The 20,032-nt window shown below is 36.1% G+C and overlaps 3 protein-coding genes and 1 non-coding gene across 7 annotated transcripts; 3 read left to right on the top strand and 1 right to left on the bottom strand.

Moving 5' to 3' along the window:
* Positions 1-204: 204 nt before the first annotated feature.
* Positions 205-277, bottom strand: TRNAA-AGC (transfer RNA alanine (anticodon AGC)). Its single transcript has one exon. It is a non-coding gene; the product is annotated as a tRNA-Ala (tRNA).
* A 58-nt stretch (positions 278-335) lies between these two features.
* On the top strand, positions 336-3,211 carry LOC137730833 (photosystem II stability/assembly factor HCF136, chloroplastic). 3 transcript variants are annotated; one of them, XM_068469816.2, is made up of 9 exons: positions 336-803; positions 971-1,206; positions 1,393-1,523; positions 1,736-1,868; positions 2,027-2,149; positions 2,257-2,331; positions 2,441-2,556; positions 2,819-2,903; positions 2,988-3,211. In XM_068469816.2, exons 1-8 carry the CDS (start codon positions 464-466, stop codon positions 2,883-2,885), a joined length of 1,221 nt encoding a protein of 406 aa, XP_068325917.2. In that variant the 5' UTR covers positions 336-463; the 3' UTR covers positions 2,886-2,903; positions 2,988-3,211. The 3 variants fall into 3 exon arrangements, with proteins under 3 accessions (XP_068325917.2, XP_088543871.1, XP_088543870.1); XM_088687745.1 differs by having other exon boundaries at positions 397-803; positions 2,958-3,211; XM_088687744.1 differs by having other exon boundaries at positions 397-803; positions 2,819-3,057.
* A 779-nt stretch (positions 3,212-3,990) lies between these two features.
* LOC137732022 (superoxide dismutase [Fe] 3, chloroplastic) lies at positions 3,991-7,337 on the top strand. Of its 2 annotated transcripts, XM_068471306.2 has the most exons (9): positions 3,991-4,191; positions 4,381-4,516; positions 4,705-4,794; positions 5,168-5,359; positions 5,800-5,971; positions 6,204-6,277; positions 6,351-6,377; positions 6,544-6,567; positions 6,650-7,337. In XM_068471306.2, exons 1-9 carry the CDS (start codon positions 4,097-4,099, stop codon positions 6,773-6,775), a joined length of 936 nt encoding a protein of 311 aa, XP_068327407.1. In that variant the 5' UTR covers positions 3,991-4,096; the 3' UTR covers positions 6,776-7,337. The 2 variants fall into 2 exon arrangements, with proteins under 2 accessions (XP_068327407.1, XP_088543872.1); XM_088687746.1 differs by lacking the exon at positions 6,351-6,377.
* Positions 7,338-8,210: 873 nt separating this feature from the next.
* Positions 8,211-11,205, top strand: LOC137732088 (uncharacterized). The gene is made up of 3 exons (XM_068471381.2): positions 8,211-8,962; positions 9,329-9,459; positions 10,015-11,205. Exons 1-3 carry the CDS (start codon positions 8,705-8,707, stop codon positions 10,778-10,780), a joined length of 1,155 nt encoding a protein of 384 aa, XP_068327482.2. The 5' UTR covers positions 8,211-8,704; the 3' UTR covers positions 10,781-11,205.
* Positions 11,206-20,032: the final 8,827 nt, after the last annotated feature.

Here is a 20,032-nt window from a genome sequence, read left to right as displayed (position 1 = left end):
ATATAACACTAAATAAATCTATCATTTGACAATATAAAACAAAAAGATAACAAATGTGTAAAATTGCAAAATGAGATTGAAATGTTTTAAAAATGATGTATGAAGGTCCAATAACACTCAAAACTTGAAGTGCTAAACCGTAATTTAATATAATAATAAATAAATAAAAAGGAATTTAAAACACAGAAAATTAGGCAAAAAAAATGGAGAAGTGGGGTATCGATCCCCATACCTCTCGCATGCTAAGCGAGCGCTCTACCATCTGAGCTACATCCCCTGTTGATCCTTCCTTCTTGCTTTAGTCATTATACACTCATATAATAGATACTTTATAAGGCCTATCCACGTGGATGTTTCCGAAATCACCCGCGAAGCCATGTATCTTTGTTCCGGATAAGAGAGATAAGAGAGGGGTCTAGACTCGAGCGAGCGAGAGAGGGATTGTCGGAAGGAGAGAGAGTAAATGGCGCCTACTCTGCAACTGACGACGGACTTCTCCAAACCAACAATTCACCTGAAACCCTCTCTCGAATTCGCAACCACTCCTCGCCATTTCCGGACCTCTCTATCTATACCTCGAGCTTCTTCTTCGTCCTCCGATTCTTCCCTCGTCAGTCGCAGACTCTTCGTTTCTGAGACGGCGGCGCTGTCTCTATCCCTCACCACTTTGCCGCTGTTCGGATCCATACTTCCGGCCAAGGCGGAGGATCCCGCGCTTTCGGAGTGGGAGAAAGTTTCCCTTCCTATCGACCCGGGGGTCGTCCTCCTCGACATTGCTTTTGTACCCGAGGACCCCAAGCATGGTAAACCCACTTTCTCTCTCTCTCTCTCTCTCTCTCTCCCCCCATAATTTGTTGTTTGGTTCCTCAGAAAATGCATGCGATAAAATTCCAAGTGCTGTTAGTTAATGCTAAAATTCATATTATCTGGAATTAAATTTGAGTATTTGTTGGTTAATTTCTGTGGGTAGGTTTTCTTTTGGGGACCAGGCAAACCCTTTTAGAGACGAAGGATGGCGGAGAAACTTGGGTTCCACGTTCGATTCCGTCAGCGGAAGATGAAGATTTTAATTACAGATTCAATGCCATAAGCTTCAAAGGGAAGGAGGGTTGGATTGTTGGAAAGCCTGCAATTCTTTTGCACACTTCTGATTCCGGAGACAGCTGGGAACGGATACCGTTAAGCTCTCAGCTTCCTGGAGATATGGTAAACCTTTCTATTGCTTATTTAGTCTCAAATATCCCTTCTTAGCATGATTCTATGCGATTTAAGTGATATCTAGGTGATGCGGTTTCTTATGAAGTAATCAAAACATTGGATGAAGTAATCAACATTGTTTTCCTTTTGGATATAGGTAAGCTGAGATAAGTCAATCTGTTGTAATGTTTCCAGGTGTATATAAAGGCAACTGGTGAGAAGAGTGCAGAGATGGTGACTGACGAAGGTGCAATTTATGTGACATCAAATAGAGGCTATAACTGGAGGGCTGCTGTTCAGGAGACTGTTTCCGCTACCCTTAATAGGTATGTTTTCATTCAGTGGTTGGATTAAAGATTATTGTTGAATACTTAAGATGTTCACAAAATATTTCAAAGTTTTAGATTTTACGTTTATCGTGAAGATCTGTGATGGGTTCTTTTAGTTTTCCTCAGATTTTCATAAGTTGGTTGCTCTTTCATAGTCTTATAGATGATATAAAGGCAACAAGTTTCATGTGTCTCCTTTGCTTTTTCAGAACAGTGTCTAGTGGAATTAGTGGTGCAAGTTACTACACCGGAACTTTTAATTCTGTGAATCGCTCACCCGATGGAAAATATGTTGCTGTCTCAAGCCGTGGTAACTTCTATCTCACTTGGGAGCCTGGCCAGGTGAGTTTCTCCTCTTCTATGCAATATGGCTTTTTCCTTCTGTCTAATCACTGTGGTTTTAGCTTTTACCCCCCTGAAAATCTGAAGTTTATGGGATATGTTCATGCACTCATGTTAATTGTGAAGTCTCTGATTCATTGCCTTCTTTACATTTTCAGCCATACTGGCAGCCACATAACAGAACAGTTGCAAGAAGAATTCAAAACATGGGATGGAGAGCTGATGGTGGTCTTTGGCTCCTTGTTCGTGGAGGGGGACTTTATCTGAGCAAAGGTACCGGGGTAAGTAAATACTGTTTTTCCCTGTAATCTTATCATGCAAGAAGAATTCACCCTGTAACCTTGTCACTTTCGTAGTACAGAAGCTAAGCTATTGCTTATTGTTTCAGTTAACTGAGGATTTTGAAGAAGTTCCAGTCCAAAGCCGGGGTTTTGGCATTCTTGATGTCGGGTACCGATCAAAGGTAATGGTTTTACAGTTCATGTGCGTGCGGGTCTCCTTCAATTACTGTAATCTGAACCCTCCTAGTGTAATTAGTTTTTACATGTTTAGTGACTGTTTGTACCATGCAGGATGAGGCTTGGGCAGCTGGGGGAAGTGGGATCTTACTGCAAACTACCAATGGTGGCAAGACATGGACACGTGACAAAGCAGCGGACAATATTGCAGCGAATCTATACTCTGTAAAGTAAGTCTAATCTTTCCAGACGTTTGTCTGTGAATTTGGTATTCCCTTTAGAACTATTATTGATACTCCAAAAATCTGATTGGGCACTCGTCATGAGGGTATAAGAGTATATTTCTTTCTAAATATAGAAAGTTTGGAGTGCACAATTAGATTTATGGAGTGCCAATAATAATTCATTTCCCTTTAGCGATCTTACCGCGAGAGATTTTTCAGTGGATTTGAAATACTGCAACTTTGTGTTATAATTTCTATACTGCTGCAGGTTTATTGATGACAAAAAAGGATTTGTGCTGGGGAATGACGGGGTCTTGCTTCGGTATCTTGGATAAAGTTTTAATCTACGCACGGTAATTATTTTAAGTGCTCTTGGGGGTTCTAAGATATATCATCTCGTCATTTAGATTCGTTCATTGTCATGTGCATTTATGCAGGTTTAAGAATGGTGCTTTTGCAATTTTGTACTCGTGACATAGCACATAAATGATCGATCAGGTATCCAAAGCTGCGAAGTGGAGAGGGGTCAATGCCTCATTCATTTCATATTGTAATTTTTCTGTAATTATTACCTTCCGCGGACTCATACTTTGCAATATGTTTTTACACGCTCACAGTAAGAGAATTCGTATGAGCCATTTGAAAGGGATCTATCCATCCATTGATTGACTTCTTAGGTAAATTTTTAGAGAGTTTTAACGAAAAGTCCGCGGTACTGTTCAGTTTCATGAAAAACCATATTTTAACACTAAAAAGTCAATCAAGATACTATTCATTTTACTTTTTATTTTGTCCTTATTGTTAGAACTTAAAGTTTTCAAATCCTTTTCATTAGTTTTCCTAAATTTTTATTGGTTTTCTACTCTAGAGAAAAGAGCAACTTCGAATTCGAAATGTCCATACCAAAGAAAACCAGACGAGACGATAAATGGTATACCACGAAATTGGTACAAGGAAAACGTGGCAAAATCGAAAAGTGGATAAATGAAACAAATAGTTGTTGGCACTTAAAAATCTAATTGTGTATTTTAAATTTTCAATATTTAGAAAGAAATACTCTTATACTCTCATAGGAATGTTAAAAGAATAAATGGTATAAAAGATAGTATCTTGAATTCCCAATTTTGTTATATTGTCCCTGGGAGAAAAGGATCCTCGCCTTATCCTTTTCATAAGGATCCTGTAGATTGTAACTGTTCATCGTATATTGTGCGGTTAGTTTTTGATAAGTACTATTTATATTTATTTTTAAATTTTAAAATTTAAAATAATTTCTGACCACACAATGTACGATGAACGGTTAGGATCACGAAATTCCCAAGATTCATAAGGAAAGGATCCGGTCCTTTTCCGTCCCCGGGGAGTTAAAATCTTCGATTTTCCTTTTGGCAATGATGGGAGGACGAAAAAGTAAACAAATGGACCTGAGTCGAACGAACAGTGATTTTCTGGTCAGAATGTAAATTGGCAATGATAGGAGGACGAAAAAGTAAACAAATGAACAGAAGCTGCAGACGAAACGATAACCTCCCCCCCTTCCCTTCATATGAAGGCTTCTCACTCTTTCTGTACTTGTAGCGGGAATTGGAAAACCTCACCCAACCCACCGGACGCCGCTCCTCATCAACACCAACTACCAAGGTCTCTCTCTCTCTCTCTCTCTCTCTCTCTCTCTCTCTCTCTCTCTCTCTCTCTCTCTCTCAATTATGTTAATGTTCTGTTGTTCAAGCATGTCAGCCCTCAAATTTAGCTTCTTCATTTCAGTCAAATTATTTCCATTAAAAAAAAAAAAAGGTTTAATTAAATTATCCGTATATCGTAATCTCGCAGACATGCATATTTGAGTGCGAGGGGAGCAATTAAAGGAGCAATGATACTCTGTTTTTCTAGTCCTTCACCTCCAACCTCTCACCGTTTATTTACCGAATTTTCTCACTCTTTTAAGCGTCCCCAGCTTCCTCGTCCGGTACATAATTATAGTGTACTTTGCTATTTTTCCATATAGTTTGTTGTAGTTTCGTTTGTGTTTGCCGCGTTTATTTGCCCCTTGTAAGTTGTAATGAATTCAAATTTTCGATTGTGCCATAAGATGTGGTTATTTGTTCACAACAATTGGTTATAGAATGCGTGTCTGTTGGCTCTCTATGTTCTCAGTGCAAGCAGCAGAAAAGACAGCCCGGTGGGTCTCCAAGAGCTTCTAGAGTTGTCGCTTACTATGGATTGAAGAAACCTCCTTATAAACTTGTAAGTAAACTACTCTCTCCTTAAACCAATTTTAAGGACATGAAATCGGGTTGGCCAAGTCAGCTTCTAATGTCACATTAGGTGCACCAAGACAAGTTTTTCGGGTTGTTGTAACCTGATTGGATTTGCAAGATACTTTTGTAATTTGATTGTTTGGTTTCTGAAGTTTGTGTGGTGTAGCATTTGATTCTATGAAAGCCCTCAGTTGTGACAGTTATCCATCTCGTGTTGTAAATCTTACTGTGGAGAGATTACTATTCTGATTTGAGCTGCTTATTCTTGTCACGTGATGATACATACATGTATTTACATTATGCGTGCAATATGCATATGATCTTCTTCCTTGACTGAACTGTAATGTTTCTTTTTTCAGGATGCTTTGGAGCCGTATATGAGTCAAAGAACATTGGAAGTTCACTGGGGAGGCCATCATCGAAACTATGTGGAAGGTCTGAACAAACAGCTGGAGAAGAGTGACGTACTATATGGCTACACTTTCGATGAACTTGTCAAAGCAACATATAATAATGGGAATCCTTTACCTGAATTTAACAACGCTGCTCAGGTATCTACAAAATCGTTAGCTAATTTGTATACCTTTCTTGACTGGATCATTGTTAAATGCTATCAATGAGCTTGCACAGGGGTCACTGATCAAAGATGTGGAACGTTTAGCTACAGGCTGTTATATGCTTAGTTGACTTTCTTAGGCTCAAATGTACTACCACCGGACAATATGTGATACAATCGTGTAGCCTGAAGCAGAACTGATTCTAAAGCTTGTTCAAATTTTTAGTTTTCCTGATAGGTTGTTCCTAAAGGTTTAGTGCAGTTTCGGACTGGTTTAAGACTCGCTAACTTGAAGTCCAGTCTTGGTCATAGCATGAAAAAACGTTGCAAACGAGTGACATGTTGCGTAAAGTGATTTGCAACAAGGAAAGTTGACTTTGTTCGACATCTAATTTGGGGATTGTGAGATGACATCCTTTGACTTTATCGTTGTAGGTGTGGAATCATGACTTCTTTTGGGAGTCCATGCAACCGGGAGGAGGAGACATGCCCCAACTGGGTGTCCTCCAGCAGATAGAAAAGGATTTTGGTTCCTTTTCAAATTTCAGAGAGAAGTTTACAGAAGCAGCACTTACACTATTTGGCTCTGGCTGGGTTTGGCTTGTTTGTAAGTCCTTCCTCATGTTAATTTCTGAACATGTGTGAGTTAATGTGTCTTGAATTTCAAAGAATGAATTTTCTTCATATTCATTGATTGGGTAATCTCAAACTTAAATTAATTTTTTGAAGTTCAAGAGCACTAAGTTTCTGTACTAACCTGCCAAAGAATTCATCTTGTGACCTTGTTTGCTAATTACCTCCTCTGGTTACCGATAATTTTCCTTGTTTCATTTTCCCAGTAAAGAGAGAAGAGAGACGACTTCAGATAATTAAAACTTCGAATGCCATATGCCCAATTGTTTGGGATGACATAGTAAGTAAAATCAATTTTTCCCAATTTTGTTCTGACACTTATTTCAGCAGTTTAATTATCTCTTATCCTGCAGCCAATCATCAGTTTGGATCTTTGGGAGGTAAATGATATCTCTCGCTCTCTGCTCTTTTCTACCCGCCCCGCCCCTCCCCCCCCCCCCCCCTCTCTCTCTCTCTCTCTCTCTCTCTCTCTCTCTCTCGTGGGAGGGAGATGAAATTTTCTTAAATATGCTTAATACTTTTTCCTTTTTGCTTTCGTTCTTGCAGCATGCTTATTATCTGGATTTCAAGGTATGTATTGGTATCAAACTTCATTTAGTTTCCACTAGCTGGCTCGAATTTTTTTAATGATCCTTGGGTAACTTGTTAACAGAATGACAGGGGAAAGTACGTGGATACATTTATGAACCATCTTGTGTCTTGGAATGCGGCAATGGCACGCATGGCTCGAGCTGAGGCCTTTGTGAATTTAAACGAACCTAACATCCCTGTGGCTTAGAAGGCTTGTAACACCGGCAGGATTTTGCGGCTAACTACTATCAAGAGGCTTCCCAATGAGTTTATGGGAGTCCAGCTAGGGTTTGAGCTGGATTCGGACCATTTTTCCATAAAAATATGTAATGCCGGTTTTGTGCCATTGGTCACATCTACAACGGTCTTGGTATGAGAGATGCAACCACCTTAGAGAGTAACTCCAAATAGATAAAGCATATGACCACGGTTTTGGTGCATTGTGTACTAGAGCAGAACAAGCGTTTCCATTGTTACGTTACATAACGCCTGGTTTTTACTCTCTATTTACTCATCAGTTTAAGCAGCCATAAGAGATGGCCTGACTGATGGTTCATGAGGCGATTGCTAAATCAATGTTAGGGACACGAGATGATGAAGTTGGCTGGCTAAAGTCGTTTTGCTGTATCACATTAGTTACATGAAGGTTAAGCACGTCAAAAATCAATCGTCTGTCACATAAAGTGTTATAAAAACGAGGACCATGTCGTTATCTGGGGCCTCCACATTTGTCATGGTATGCAGATAATTTTTATGGTCACTTTCGAGAATAGTAGTGTGGACTTGTATCCGAGTAGTTTTATTTTTATTTTTATTTTTATCCGTAGATTCGTTACTTAGGTTGAGTAGAGGCTTGCAGGCAATAAATTATGAACAAATTCGGAATTAGGTAACAATAATGAAACTGGTGTTAGGGAGGTGGCAACCGGAACTAAATTATGAGAGCAATTAGCGCCATTGACTAGAAGCAGCTTGGACAACAAGGAATGCTAGAAACTGGAAAAGAAAGCATTAACCTTTGACTTTGCGGCAAAATTAGTTTTTACTTCTCCAAGATGCTCGATAGAAAAACAATTAGATACTACATGATGGTGATAAATCCGTTTTATGTAAACTATTCCCTGCACTATATAATGTTGTTTATGCAAAAACTTGGTCTAAGGTCTAACGGTCTTCTTCGTTTTGAAAAGAAAATGGTGAGAGAATAAACCCGTAAAATTCTTTTGAGATTATTCCATGATTTGCGCTGGCTTAGTAAAATGAAAGGTCAAACAAAAAAACGACAGCCCATTTGAATAATTGTGATTGGTTTTGGACTAAAAATGAATTTAGTTAGGAAGTACTTTTCATTTACTAACCGATGGATATCAAGTAGAAAAAAACAAATAAGAAAACAGAACCAGCAAAAAATAAAGGGTAAAACCAAAACAAAATTAGGAAAAAATCAAGTAAACTTTAACGAAAAATTCCTAATGTTGTTTATTTTAACGAAAAATTATATTTTTACACTAAAAAACAATCTTATTACTATTTATTTTATCCTTTATTTTATTATTATTATTAAAGCTTAAAATTTTCTAACTATTTTCATTAGTTTTCTTAAAAATTAGGATGTATAAATTACATTCAAAATACTACAAATTAAGAAAGTATAGCCTGGGATGTGGGGTGACGTCATCCTGTATCCTTGATCGGTCAATCCGCAATCTAAAATTTTAAGAGAGAGAAAGCGTAAGAGAAGGTAAAAACGGAAAGAGGAAAAGAAGGACGCAAGATCTCAGGAACAAGGGAGGAGGAGGAGGAGGAGGAGGCGGCAGATAAACGTTTCATATCATCATCCATTCGAGGTTCAATTTCTGCAACCAACTATGCATTGAAGAATCGACGAATTGAAGAAATCGCACGCTGCATTTGGAAGACAGATTCCAATTCATCAGGTTGATTCGATCGGTGGTGAATCAGTCAAATTCCAATAGATTAGATCTCTCGTCTGCGTTGGGGGATTCCGATTTTGTTCGAGAATCGAACGATGTCGATCGCTTTTCCTCTCAGATTCGTATTTGTATTTGGAATCCAGAGGTATGACATATGATTGGGAGGGAAACGGATTGCGAATGTGAAAGTGAAGGTGAAGTGAATGGGGGAGATGGAAAGCGAGTTTTGTTGTAGTCATGCAGATCAGGTGATTTCTTCCTCGTTGCATAACCGATACAATAACACCAACACCAATCCAATGTCGGTTTCTTCTTCTTCGTCTTCCCCTTTTCTCCCGGTTTCGTCGCCGCCACGGTCTTCCTCTCCCGCTTTGGTCGGTTGCGGAGGAGTAGGATACATAGAACACGTCGTTTCCAAATTCGACACGCTTGCTGGCGTCGCCATCAAATACGGCGTTGAGGTACCATTTCCATTTCCTCATCTCCGCTTTTGATTTTTGCATTTCTCCAAAATACATGTGAAATTTGGAATTCTTCTGCTTCATTTACTGTTTTGAATTTCTGGGTTTTTCTCTGTCGTTTTTTGTTGGTTAATCGAATATTTGCTGGATTCTGAGAAATGTTTGAGGCTCATAGCTGATGTAGTCAATGGAAAATTGGGAATGCGAATAATTGTTTCAGTTTTGATGTTCTTATTGCTTCCAAAGGGGCATTGTGTTTCAGATATCTCGGCAATGTGCCTGATTATCATTTGATTTTTGTTTGTTTGCTTGTTCGATTATCGAGCTTTTTGTCGAAAATAAGTTAGTGTTTTGGTGATATTGTAGGTGGCCGACATCAAAAAGATTAACGGCCTTGTTACAGATCGCCAAATGTTTGGCCTCCGGGTTCTTCAGATTCCACTACCTGGGAGGCATCCTCCATCCCCTTGTTTATCAGACGGTTCCAAGACACCAGGGTAATTATCTGTCTCTACTCTTAATTTGTTTGGTTATTTGACTTTTGGTTTGTAAACTTGTTTACGGTAGCTGAATATATGATTAGGTCGAAGTTGTATCCCAAACATAACAGTATGACACCTCTAGTTCTTCCCCAAAATAAGTGAAGCACATGGTTGGGGCAGGGAGCAGTTGGATCTGCACCTATTGTTAGGAAATGCACTTGGAAATCAGATTCTCATATTAATCTGCTGTCAATGTGTTCAACTGACATTTTGTGTCACATTCGATATGTTGCTTCTTTCTTGAATGGGGCAGCCTCGATCACAAAGTTTTGTCATTTTTGGGAATGCATTTTTTGGGTGATTATGGTCTAATGCAGTGTGCATTTTAGGTAACATGTCAAGATATATATTAGAGGTCAATTATCTCTCAGTGAATATAGAACGAAAAAAGGTCAATAGGTTCTCTTTAGTCTTTAAATATTGCTTAACATTTGAGTCATTTTATTATTTTGTACCGTGTTTTGTTTGTGATTGATTTGTGACTTACCATGTTAACACTTGCTTATACAGCCAGAGTAGTTCCGACCAGACCCCACCTCGCAGCATACAATGTGATCTGTTTAACTCATTCGGGTCCCTTAGAGTTACTCCTACGAAGAAACCCTCCTTGGCTATGAACTCATTACAAAGTTATTACGGGCTGAAACCAAGAAATCAGAACTCTATAACTGAAGGTTTTGAAATGGCAGTCTACAAAAATGGAGGTGCCCATTATTTAGAAGATGGACCATTCCTTGGAGCCTCAACAGCTTCTGACCAACCTTTGAGCCAACCTCGAAAGTCAAGAAGCTTAGTTAAATTGGATGAGAATAGTGAACTTTCTGATTCCATGCCTGCTGATGGTGACTCTGATCCATTGCGAATTAGAAGGCGTCAGAAATCTGAAGCAGACTTTTCTCGCACCCCTGAGAAGCTTTTGGGAGATAACAGCAGCAATGCCGGGTTTTCAGCAATTACAGGGAAGTGCTTGGCCCTTAGACCCACAGCAGCTAATAGAACTGCTTTAGGAAATGATGTTGAAGCTGGTGGCTTGAATCCTATACCAGTAGGTCTGGGTGATTCGCTTATAGCAGATGAATTATCTGGAGTGAGGAAGTCGTCGAGCACATCAAGTTTGCAGGATCACGAGAGTATCGGTTCTGCATCCATCTGGTCAACATCAAAGTGGAGTTTGAAGCCAGATTTACAAGCCTTTTCAACTGCAGTCATTGCGAAACCAATATTTGATGGTTTGCCTAAGCCAATGACAGGTCGAAGAAAAACTGCACTTGATTAATTCACTTGATTATACACTATGACTGCCAATTTTGATCCATATTTATCGCATCATACATCATTACCAGCAAGCATTCGAGTGGTAAATAGAAACAAACAAGAAATTGGGACAAGAGTTGAATAAGACTCTTTATCATTAATCATTGCAATACATGTGGATTTTCTATTTGATGGAACACAGTTCCGTGCTTATGATTTTGAAAGAGGTACCAGGTTACCGGCCAAAGCCGGCGGATGAACGATTGAGGGAAGCAACCGATTTTATATGCAGATTGAAGAATACAATACTAGATAATTTGTTGGACAAACTTGTAAGCATTGTGGCACATTGTAGAGGATGTATATTGGTTCTTTCCTTCCCTAGGTTTCTGCAACAATATGCTTATACATTGATTATACCACCTAATTCTTTTGCTTCTTTATTTACTCCCTATATGTTTTTGTTTTTGTTTTCCTTCTTCCTCCAAATTTCCCAGATACAAATTGCGTGGATGAGTTGCGATAGATGCCGATACTATTTATGTTCTCATTTTTTAATCTCGTTTCATCAATAATTTTTACCATATTTTAAATTCATTAGAAGTCAAAATTCGAGTCGTTTTAGTCACGCCACACATAAAAATACATTTGCTAGGCCCTCAATTAGTTTAAATTTTTTTTTAACTTTAAAAACTTGGAAAATTTGATTTCGGAACATAATAGATGATATTATCACATTCAAAAGTCTTGTAACATTTTTCTTAATTCTCACACAAAATATTTTTCAAAACTAAAAATGTCGCTTTTTTAACAAAAACTGTGAGTTATAACCCAAGTTTTCCAATCAATTTGGGAATTTTTACAAAAATCATTATAAGTCCGTATTTGTCGCACCATATGTTTCCTAAAATTAATTTTAGGACATTCCGAACATCTCTGACACATAAAAATATATTTCGGGGAACTTTTATTGGTTCATATTTGTTTTTCCTATTTTTCAACTTTAAAAATTAGTTTCATGACACATAAAATGTTTAGAACATCTCCGACACATGAAATGTTTATAACATTTCAAAAGTCTTGCAACATTTTCCTTAACTCCCAGGTAAAATATTTCCTACAACTAAAAGTTTCGATTTTTTCAAAAAAAAAAAAAAAAAAAAATACTGTGACTTATAACCCATGTTTTGCAATCGATTTGGAAATCTTTACAAGAATAATACAAGTAAAAATTCCAGTCATTCTCATCGCACCACATGTTCCATAGAAGTAATTTTAGGGCATTCCAAACATTTCAGAGACATAAAAATATTTTTGCGGGGGGGATATCTATTAGTTCATATTTATTTTTTTCTATTTTTCAACTTTAAAAAATCTATAAAAATTTGTTTTGGAACCTAATAGAAGGGATAATCACATTCAAAAGTCTTGCAACATTTTCCTTAATTCTCAGGCAAAGTATGTACTAAAACTAAAAATTTTGATTTTTTCCAACAACTGTGAGTTGTAACCCACGTTTTCCAATGAATTTGGGAATTCTGAAGAGAATCTTTAGTCCACAGAGGCTAGAATGCACGGAAATGAAGGACTAGGTGCCCTTAGCCCGGTATTCCACCCATTTGAGGGTATGGAAGAAGAAAAAGAGCAGAAGAGCTAAGGCAAAATTCAAGTCATTCTCGTCACACCACATATTTTCTAAAATTAATTTTAGGGCATTCCGGACTTTTTAGACATATAAAAATATTTTTGGGGGCCTTCTATTAGTTCATATTTATTTTTTATATTTTTCAGCTTTAAAGATTAATAAAAATTAGTTTTGGGACCTCAAAGATGGTAGGACCACATTCAAAAGTCTTACAACATTTTCCTTAACTACTAGGCAAAATATTCCTAAAACTAAAAATTTCGATGTTTTCACAAAAATTGTGAGTTATAACCCACATTTTCCAATCGATTTGGAAATTTTTACAATATTCTTTATAAGGTAAAATTCGAGTCATTATCGTCGCACCATATGTTTCTGAATTTAATTTTAGGGCATTCCCAACATCACTGACACATAAAAGTATTTTTGGGGAACTTCTATTACTTCACATTATTTTTTCTATTTTTCAACTTTTAAAATCAATAAAAATTAGTTTCAGGACTCCATAGATGGTAGGATCACATTCAAAAGTCTTGCAACATTTTCCTTAACTCCCAGGAAAAATATTTCCTAAAACTAAAACTTTCAATATTTTCACAAAAACTCTAAGTTATAACCCCACGTTTCCAATCGATTTGGGAATTTTTAAGAGAATCCTTATAAGATAAAATTTGATTCATTCTCGTCGCACCACATGTAACATCCCACATCGCCCAGGGGAGTGATCCTTAAATGTATATTCTCATCTCTACCTAGCACGAGGCCTTTTGGGAGCTCAATGGCTTCGGGTTTCGTAAGAACTCCGAAGTTAAGCGAGAAGGGGGCTAGAGCAATCCCATGATGGGTGACCCACTGGGAAGTTGCTCGTGAGTTCCCAAAAACAAAACCATGAGGGAATGGTAAGCCCAAAGCGGAAAATATCGTGCTACGGTGGTAGAGCGGGCCCGGGAAGTGATCCACCCCGGGCCGGGATGTGACAATTTGGTATCAGAGCCTAACCCTGGCTTCGTGTGTGCCGACGAGGACGTCGAGCCCCTAAGGGGGGTGGATTGTAACATCCCACATCGCCCAGGGGAGTGATCCTTAAATGCATATTCCCATCTCTACCTAGCACAAGACCTTTTGGGAGCTTACTGGTTTCGAGTTCCGTAGGAACTCCGAAGTTAAGCGAGAATGGGGCTAGAGTAATCCCATGATGGGTGACCCACTGGGAAGTTGCTTGTGAGTTCCTAAAAACAAAACCGTGAGGGAATGGTAAGCCCAAAGCGGATAATATCGTGCTACGGTGGTGGAGCGGGCCCGGGAAGTGATCCACCCCGGGCCGGGATGTGACACCACATGTTTCCTAAAATTAATTTTAGAGCATTTCGAGCATTTAAGACACATAAATATATTTTTGAGGGCCTTCTATTAGTTCATATTTATGTTTTCAATTTTTCATCTTTAAAAATCAATAAAAATTAGTTTTGGGACTTAATCAATGTTAGGATAACTTTTTCCTTAACTCCCAGGCAAAATATTTTTTAAAACTAAAAATTTTGACTTTTTTTTTTCTTCACAAAACTGTAAGTTACAATACACGTTTTCCAATTAATTTGAGAATTTTTACAAGAATTATTATAAGCCAAAATTCTAGTCATTCTCGTCGCACCACCTATTTCCTAAACTTAATTTTAGGGCATTTCGAATATTTTAGACAGATAAAAAAAATGAGGGGGGGGGGGTGTGGTCCTATTATTTCATATTCATTTTTTCCATTTTTCAACTTCAAAAATCAATAAATAGATGGTAGGATAAAATTCAGAATTCTTGCAATTTTTTCCTTAACTCCCTGGCAAAATATTTCCTAAATCTAAAAATTTTGATTCCTTCACAAAACTGTGAGTTATAGCCACATTTTCCAATGGATTTGGAAATTTTTACAGGAATTGTTGTAAGCCAAAATTTCGGGTCATTCTCGTCGCACCATATGTTTTCTAAAATAATTTTAGGGCATTTCAAACCCAACTTTTTTTTTTGTGGGGGGGGGGGGGGGGGGTGTTGGTTGTGTTTCTATTAGTTCATATTTTTTTTTTTAATTTTTCAACTTTGAAAATTACTTTTGAGACCTAATAGATGGTACGATCACATTCAAAAGTCTTGCAACTAAAACTAAAAATATTTCCTAAAACTAAAAATTTTGATTTTTTTCCCCAAACTATGAGTTATAACCCACGTTTTCCAATCAATTTGAGAAATTTATGAGAATTATTAAAAGCCAATCGATTTAGGGCATTCCCAACATTTCAGACACATAAAAATATTTGTGAGGGGGGTATCTAATAGTTCATATTTATTTTTTCTATTTTTCAACTTTAAAAATCAATAAAAATTAGTTTGGAGACCTAATAGATGGTACGATCACTTCAAAAGTCTTGAACCATTATCTTTAACTCCCAGGAAAATATTTTCTAAAACTAAAAATTTTCATTTTTTTTCACCAAACTGTGAGTTATAACCCATGTTTTCAATCAATCAGAGAATTTTTACAACAATCAATATAAGGCAAAATTCGAGTAATTCTCATCACACCACATGGTTCCTAAAATTAATTATAGCGCATTTCGAACATTTCAGACACATAAAAATATTTTTTGGGGCCCTTCTACTAGTTCAATTTTTTTTTTTCTACTTCAAAAATCAATAAAAACTAGTTTCGGGACCAGATATATGGTAAGATCACATTCAAAAGTCTTTCAACATATTCCTTAACTCCCAAGCAAAATATTTCCTACAACTAAAAGTTTCAATTTTTTTTTTTCCCAAAGTGAGTTATAACCCATGTTTTCCAATCCATTTGGGAGTTTTTACGAGAATCAATTAAGCGAAAATTCGAGTAATTCTCGTCGCATCACATGTTTCCTAAAATTAATTTTAGGGCATCCCCCAAACACAAAATTAGTTTCAGGACCTCATAATAGATGGTAGGATCACATTCAAAAGTCTTGCAAAATGTTTCTTAACTCCCAGGCAAAATATTACTTAAAATAAAATTTTTTGATTTTTTCACAAAAATTGTGAGTTATAGCCCCAATTTTTCAATTAATTTGGGAATGTTTACGAGAATTATTATAAGCCAAAATTCAAGTCATTATCGTCACACCACATGTTTCCTAAATATATTTTTAGGGCATTCCTAACATTTCAGACACATAAAAGTATTTTTTAGGGACCTTCTATTAGTTCTTATTTAGTTTTCTATTTTTCAACTTTAAAAATTAGTTTTGTGATCTTATTGACGGTATGATCACATTCAAAAGTCTTGCAATATTTTTCTTAACTCCCATGCAAAATATTTCCAAAAACTAAAAATTTCGATTTTTTTCATGAAAATTGTGACCCACGTTTTTCAATCGATTTGAAATTTTTGACGAGAATCATTATAAGGCAAAATTCAAGTCATTCTAGACACATGAAAATATTTTTGGAGGGGCTTCTATTACTTCATATTTATTTTTTTTATTTTCAACCTTAAAAATCAATAAAATTAGTTTCGGGAACTAATAGATGGAATGATCACATTCAAAAGTCTTGCAACTTTTTCCTTAACTTTCAAGCAAAATATTTCCTAAAACTAAAAATTTCAATTTTTTTTTCACAAAATTGTGAGTTATATATATAACCTACGTTTTCCAATCAATTTGGGAATGTTTACGAGAATTATTATAAGCCAAAATTCGAGTCATTCTCTGTCACATCCCTGCCCGGGGCGGATTACTTCCCCGACCCGCTCCACCACCGTAGCACGATATTGTCCGCTTTGGGCTTACCATTCCCTCACGGTTTTGTTTTTGGGAACTCACAAGCAACTTCCTAGTGGGTCACCCATCATGGGATTGCTCTAGCCCATTTCTCGCTTAACTTCGGAGTTCCTACGGAACCTGAAGCCAATGAGCTCTTAAAAGGCCTCGTGTTAGGTAGGGATGAGAATATACATTTATGGATCACTCCCCTGGGCGATGTGGGATGTTACACTCCACCCCCCTTAGGGGCCTGACGTCCTCGTCGACACACACTCGACCAGGGTTAGGCTCTGATACCAAATTGTCACATCCCGGCCCGAGGCGGATTACTTCCCAGGCCCGCTCCACCACCGTAGCACGATATTGTCCGCTTTGGGCTTACCATTTCCTCACGGTTTTGTTTTTGGGAACTCACGAGCAACTTCCCAGTGGGTCACCCATCATGGGATTGCTCTAGCCCCTTTCTCGCTTAACTTTGGAGTTCGTACAAAACCTGAAGCCAGTGAGCTCCCAAAAGGCCTCGTGTTAGGTAAGGATGAGAATATACATTTATGGATCACTCCCCTAGGCGATGTGGGATGTTACATTCTCGTCACACCACATGTTTCCCAAATATAATTTTAGGGCATTCCCAACATTTTAGACACATAAAAATATTTTTGAGGGGCCTTCTATTAGTTCATCTTTATTTTTTTCTATTTTTCAACTTTAAAAATCAATAAAAGTTAGTTTCGAGACCTTACAGACGGTACGATCACATTCAAAATTCTTACAACATTTTTCTTAACTCCCATGCAAAATATTTCCTAAAACTAAAAATTTCAATTTTTTTTCTCAAAAAGTGTGAGTTCCCATGTTTTCCAATCGATTTGGATTTTTTTACTTGAATCATTATAAGATAATTTTTGGATCATTCTTGTCGCACCACATGTTCTTTAAATTAATTTTAGGGCATTCCCGACATCATAGACGCATGAAAATATTTTGGGTTGGGGAAGGGGTTGGGGGGGTGCTTCTATTACTTCATATTTATTTTTTCTATTTTCAACTTTAAAAATCACTAAAAATTAGTTTCGGGGACTAATAAATGGAATGATCACATTCAAAAGTCTTGCAACTTTTTCCTTAACTCCCAGGCAAAATATTTCCTAAAACTAAAAATTTTGATTTTTTTCACAAACTGTGAGTTACTCGCTTTTTCCAATCGATTTGGGATTTTTTTTGAGAATCTTTATAAGTCAAAATTCGATTCATACTCGTCGCATCACATGTTTTCTAAAATTTATTTTAGAGCGTTCCAAACATTTTAGACACATAAAAATATATTTGGGAGGCCTTTTATTAGTTCATATTTATTTTTTCTATTTTTCAACTTTAAAAATCAATAAAAAATAGTTTTGGGACCTCATAAATGGTAGGGTCACATTCAAAAGTCTTGCAACTTTTTCCTAATTCCCAAGCAAAATATTTCTTACAACTAAAAATTTCGATTTTTTTCATAAAAACTGTGAGTTATAACCCATGTTCTCCAATTGATTTTGGAATTTTACGAGAATCATTGTAAGTGAAAATCCCACGTTTTCTAACTTATTTGGAATTTTTTACGAGTCATTATAAGCAAAAAATTTGAGTCATTTTCGTTGCACCACATGGTTTTAATTTTAATTTCAAGGCGTTCAGAACATTTCAAACACATAAAAATATTTTTAGGGGCCCTTTTATTAATTCAAATTTTTTTTCTTCGTCTATTTTTCTACTTCAAAAATCAATAAAAACTAGTTTTGAGACCAAATAGATGGTAAGATCACATTCAAAAGTCTTGCAACATTTTCCTTAACTCCCAGGCAAAATATTTCCTACAACTAAAAGTTTCAATTTTTACCAAAAAAAAAATTAATTGTGAGTTATAACCCATGTTTTCCAATCGATATGGGAATTTTTACCGGAATTATTATAAGCCATAATTCGAGCAATTCTCGTCGCACCACATGTTTCCTAAATATAATTTTAGGGCATTCCCAACATTTCAAACACATCAAAATATTTTTGAAGGGCCTTCTATTAGTTCATATCAATAAAAATTATTTTGGGACCTCATAGATGGTAGGATCACATTCAAAAGTCTTGCAACATTTTCCTTAGCTCCCATGCAAAATATTTCCTAAAACTAAAATTTTTTATTTTTTAACAAAAATTGTGAGTACCCACGGTTTTCGATCGATTTGGGAATTTTGACGAGAATTATTATAAGCCAAAATTCGAGTAATTTTCGTTGCACCACATGTTTTCTAAATATAATTTTAGGGTGTTCCAAACATTTCAAACACAAAATTATTTTTTAGGAGCCTTCTTTCATATTTATGTTTGGTATTTTTCAAGTTTTAAAATCAATAAAATTTAGTTTCGGCACCTTATAGATTTTATGATCACATTCAAAAGTCTTGCAACATTTTTCTTAATCCCCAGACAAAATATTTCCTAAAAGTAAAAATTTTGATTTTTTTTTCACAAAAAATATGAGTTAAAACCCACGTTTTCCAATCGATTTGAGATTTTTTACGAGAGTCATTATAAGCATAAAATTTGAGTCATTTTTGTTGCACCACATGTTTTTAAAGGGTGTTCTGAACATTTTAGACACATAAAAATATTTTTGGGGGACCATCTATTAGTTCGTATTTATGTTTGCTATTTTCATAGAGGGTAGGATCACAGTCAAAAGTCTTGCAACATTTTTCTTAACTCTTAGGCAAAATATTTCCTGCAACTAAAACTTTCGATTTTTTTACAAAAATTGTGAGTTATAACCCACGGTTTCCAATCGATTTGGGAATTTTTAGGAGAATTATTAGAATCCATGATTCGAGCAATTCTTGTCGCACCACATGTTTCCGAAATATAATTTTAGGGCATTCCCAACATTTCATAAACTTAAAAATATTTTTGAGGGGCCTTCTATTAGTCATATTTATTTTTTCTATTTTTCAACTTTAAAAATTAATAAAAATTAATTTCAGGACCTCATAGATGGTAGGATCACATTCAAAAATCTTGCAACATTTTCCTTAACTCCCAGGCAAAATATTTCTTAAAACTAAAAATTTTGATTTTTCACAAAAATTATGAGTTATAACCCACGACTTCCAATCGATATGGGAATTTTTACGAGAATTGTTATAAGCCAAAATTTGAGTAATTATCGTCGCACCACATGTTTCCTAATTATAATTTTAGGGCATTCCCAACATTTCAGACACATAAATATATTTTTGAGGAGCCTCATTTCATATTTATTTTTTCTATTTTTCAACTTTGAAAATCGAAAAATTAGTTTTAGGACCTTATGGACATTGTGATCACATTCAAAAATCTTGCACCATTTTTTGTAACTCCCAGCCAAAATATTTCCTAAAATTTAAATTTTCTATTTTTCACAAAATCTGTGAGTTACACGTTTTCCAATTGATTTGGAAATTTTTACAAGAATCATTGTAAGTAAAAATTTCAATAATTCTTGTCGCACCACATGTTTTTAAATTTAATTTTAGGGCGTTCCAAACATTTTAGACACAAATATTTTTGGGGGGCCTTCTATTAGTTCAGATTTATGTTTTCTATTTTTCAGCTTTAAAAATTAATAAAAATAATTTTCAAGAACTAATATAGATGGAAGGATCACATTCAAAGTCTTGTAACATTTTCCTTAACTCCCAGGTAAAATATTACCTCAAACCCACGTTTTCCAATCGATTTGTCAAATTTTACAAGACTCATGATAAGCTAAAACTTGAGTCACTCTTGTCACGGCACATGTTTTCTAAATTTAATTTAAAACATTTCGTACACT

Source organism: Pyrus communis, chromosome 16 (assembly GCF_041283825.1).
Source record: "Pyrus communis isolate YQ-2024b chromosome 16, ASM4128382v1, whole genome shotgun sequence".
NCBI classification, from domain to species: Eukaryota; Viridiplantae; Streptophyta; class Magnoliopsida; order Rosales; family Rosaceae; genus Pyrus; species Pyrus communis.
This window is presented reverse-complemented; position numbering and strand designations above follow the sequence as displayed.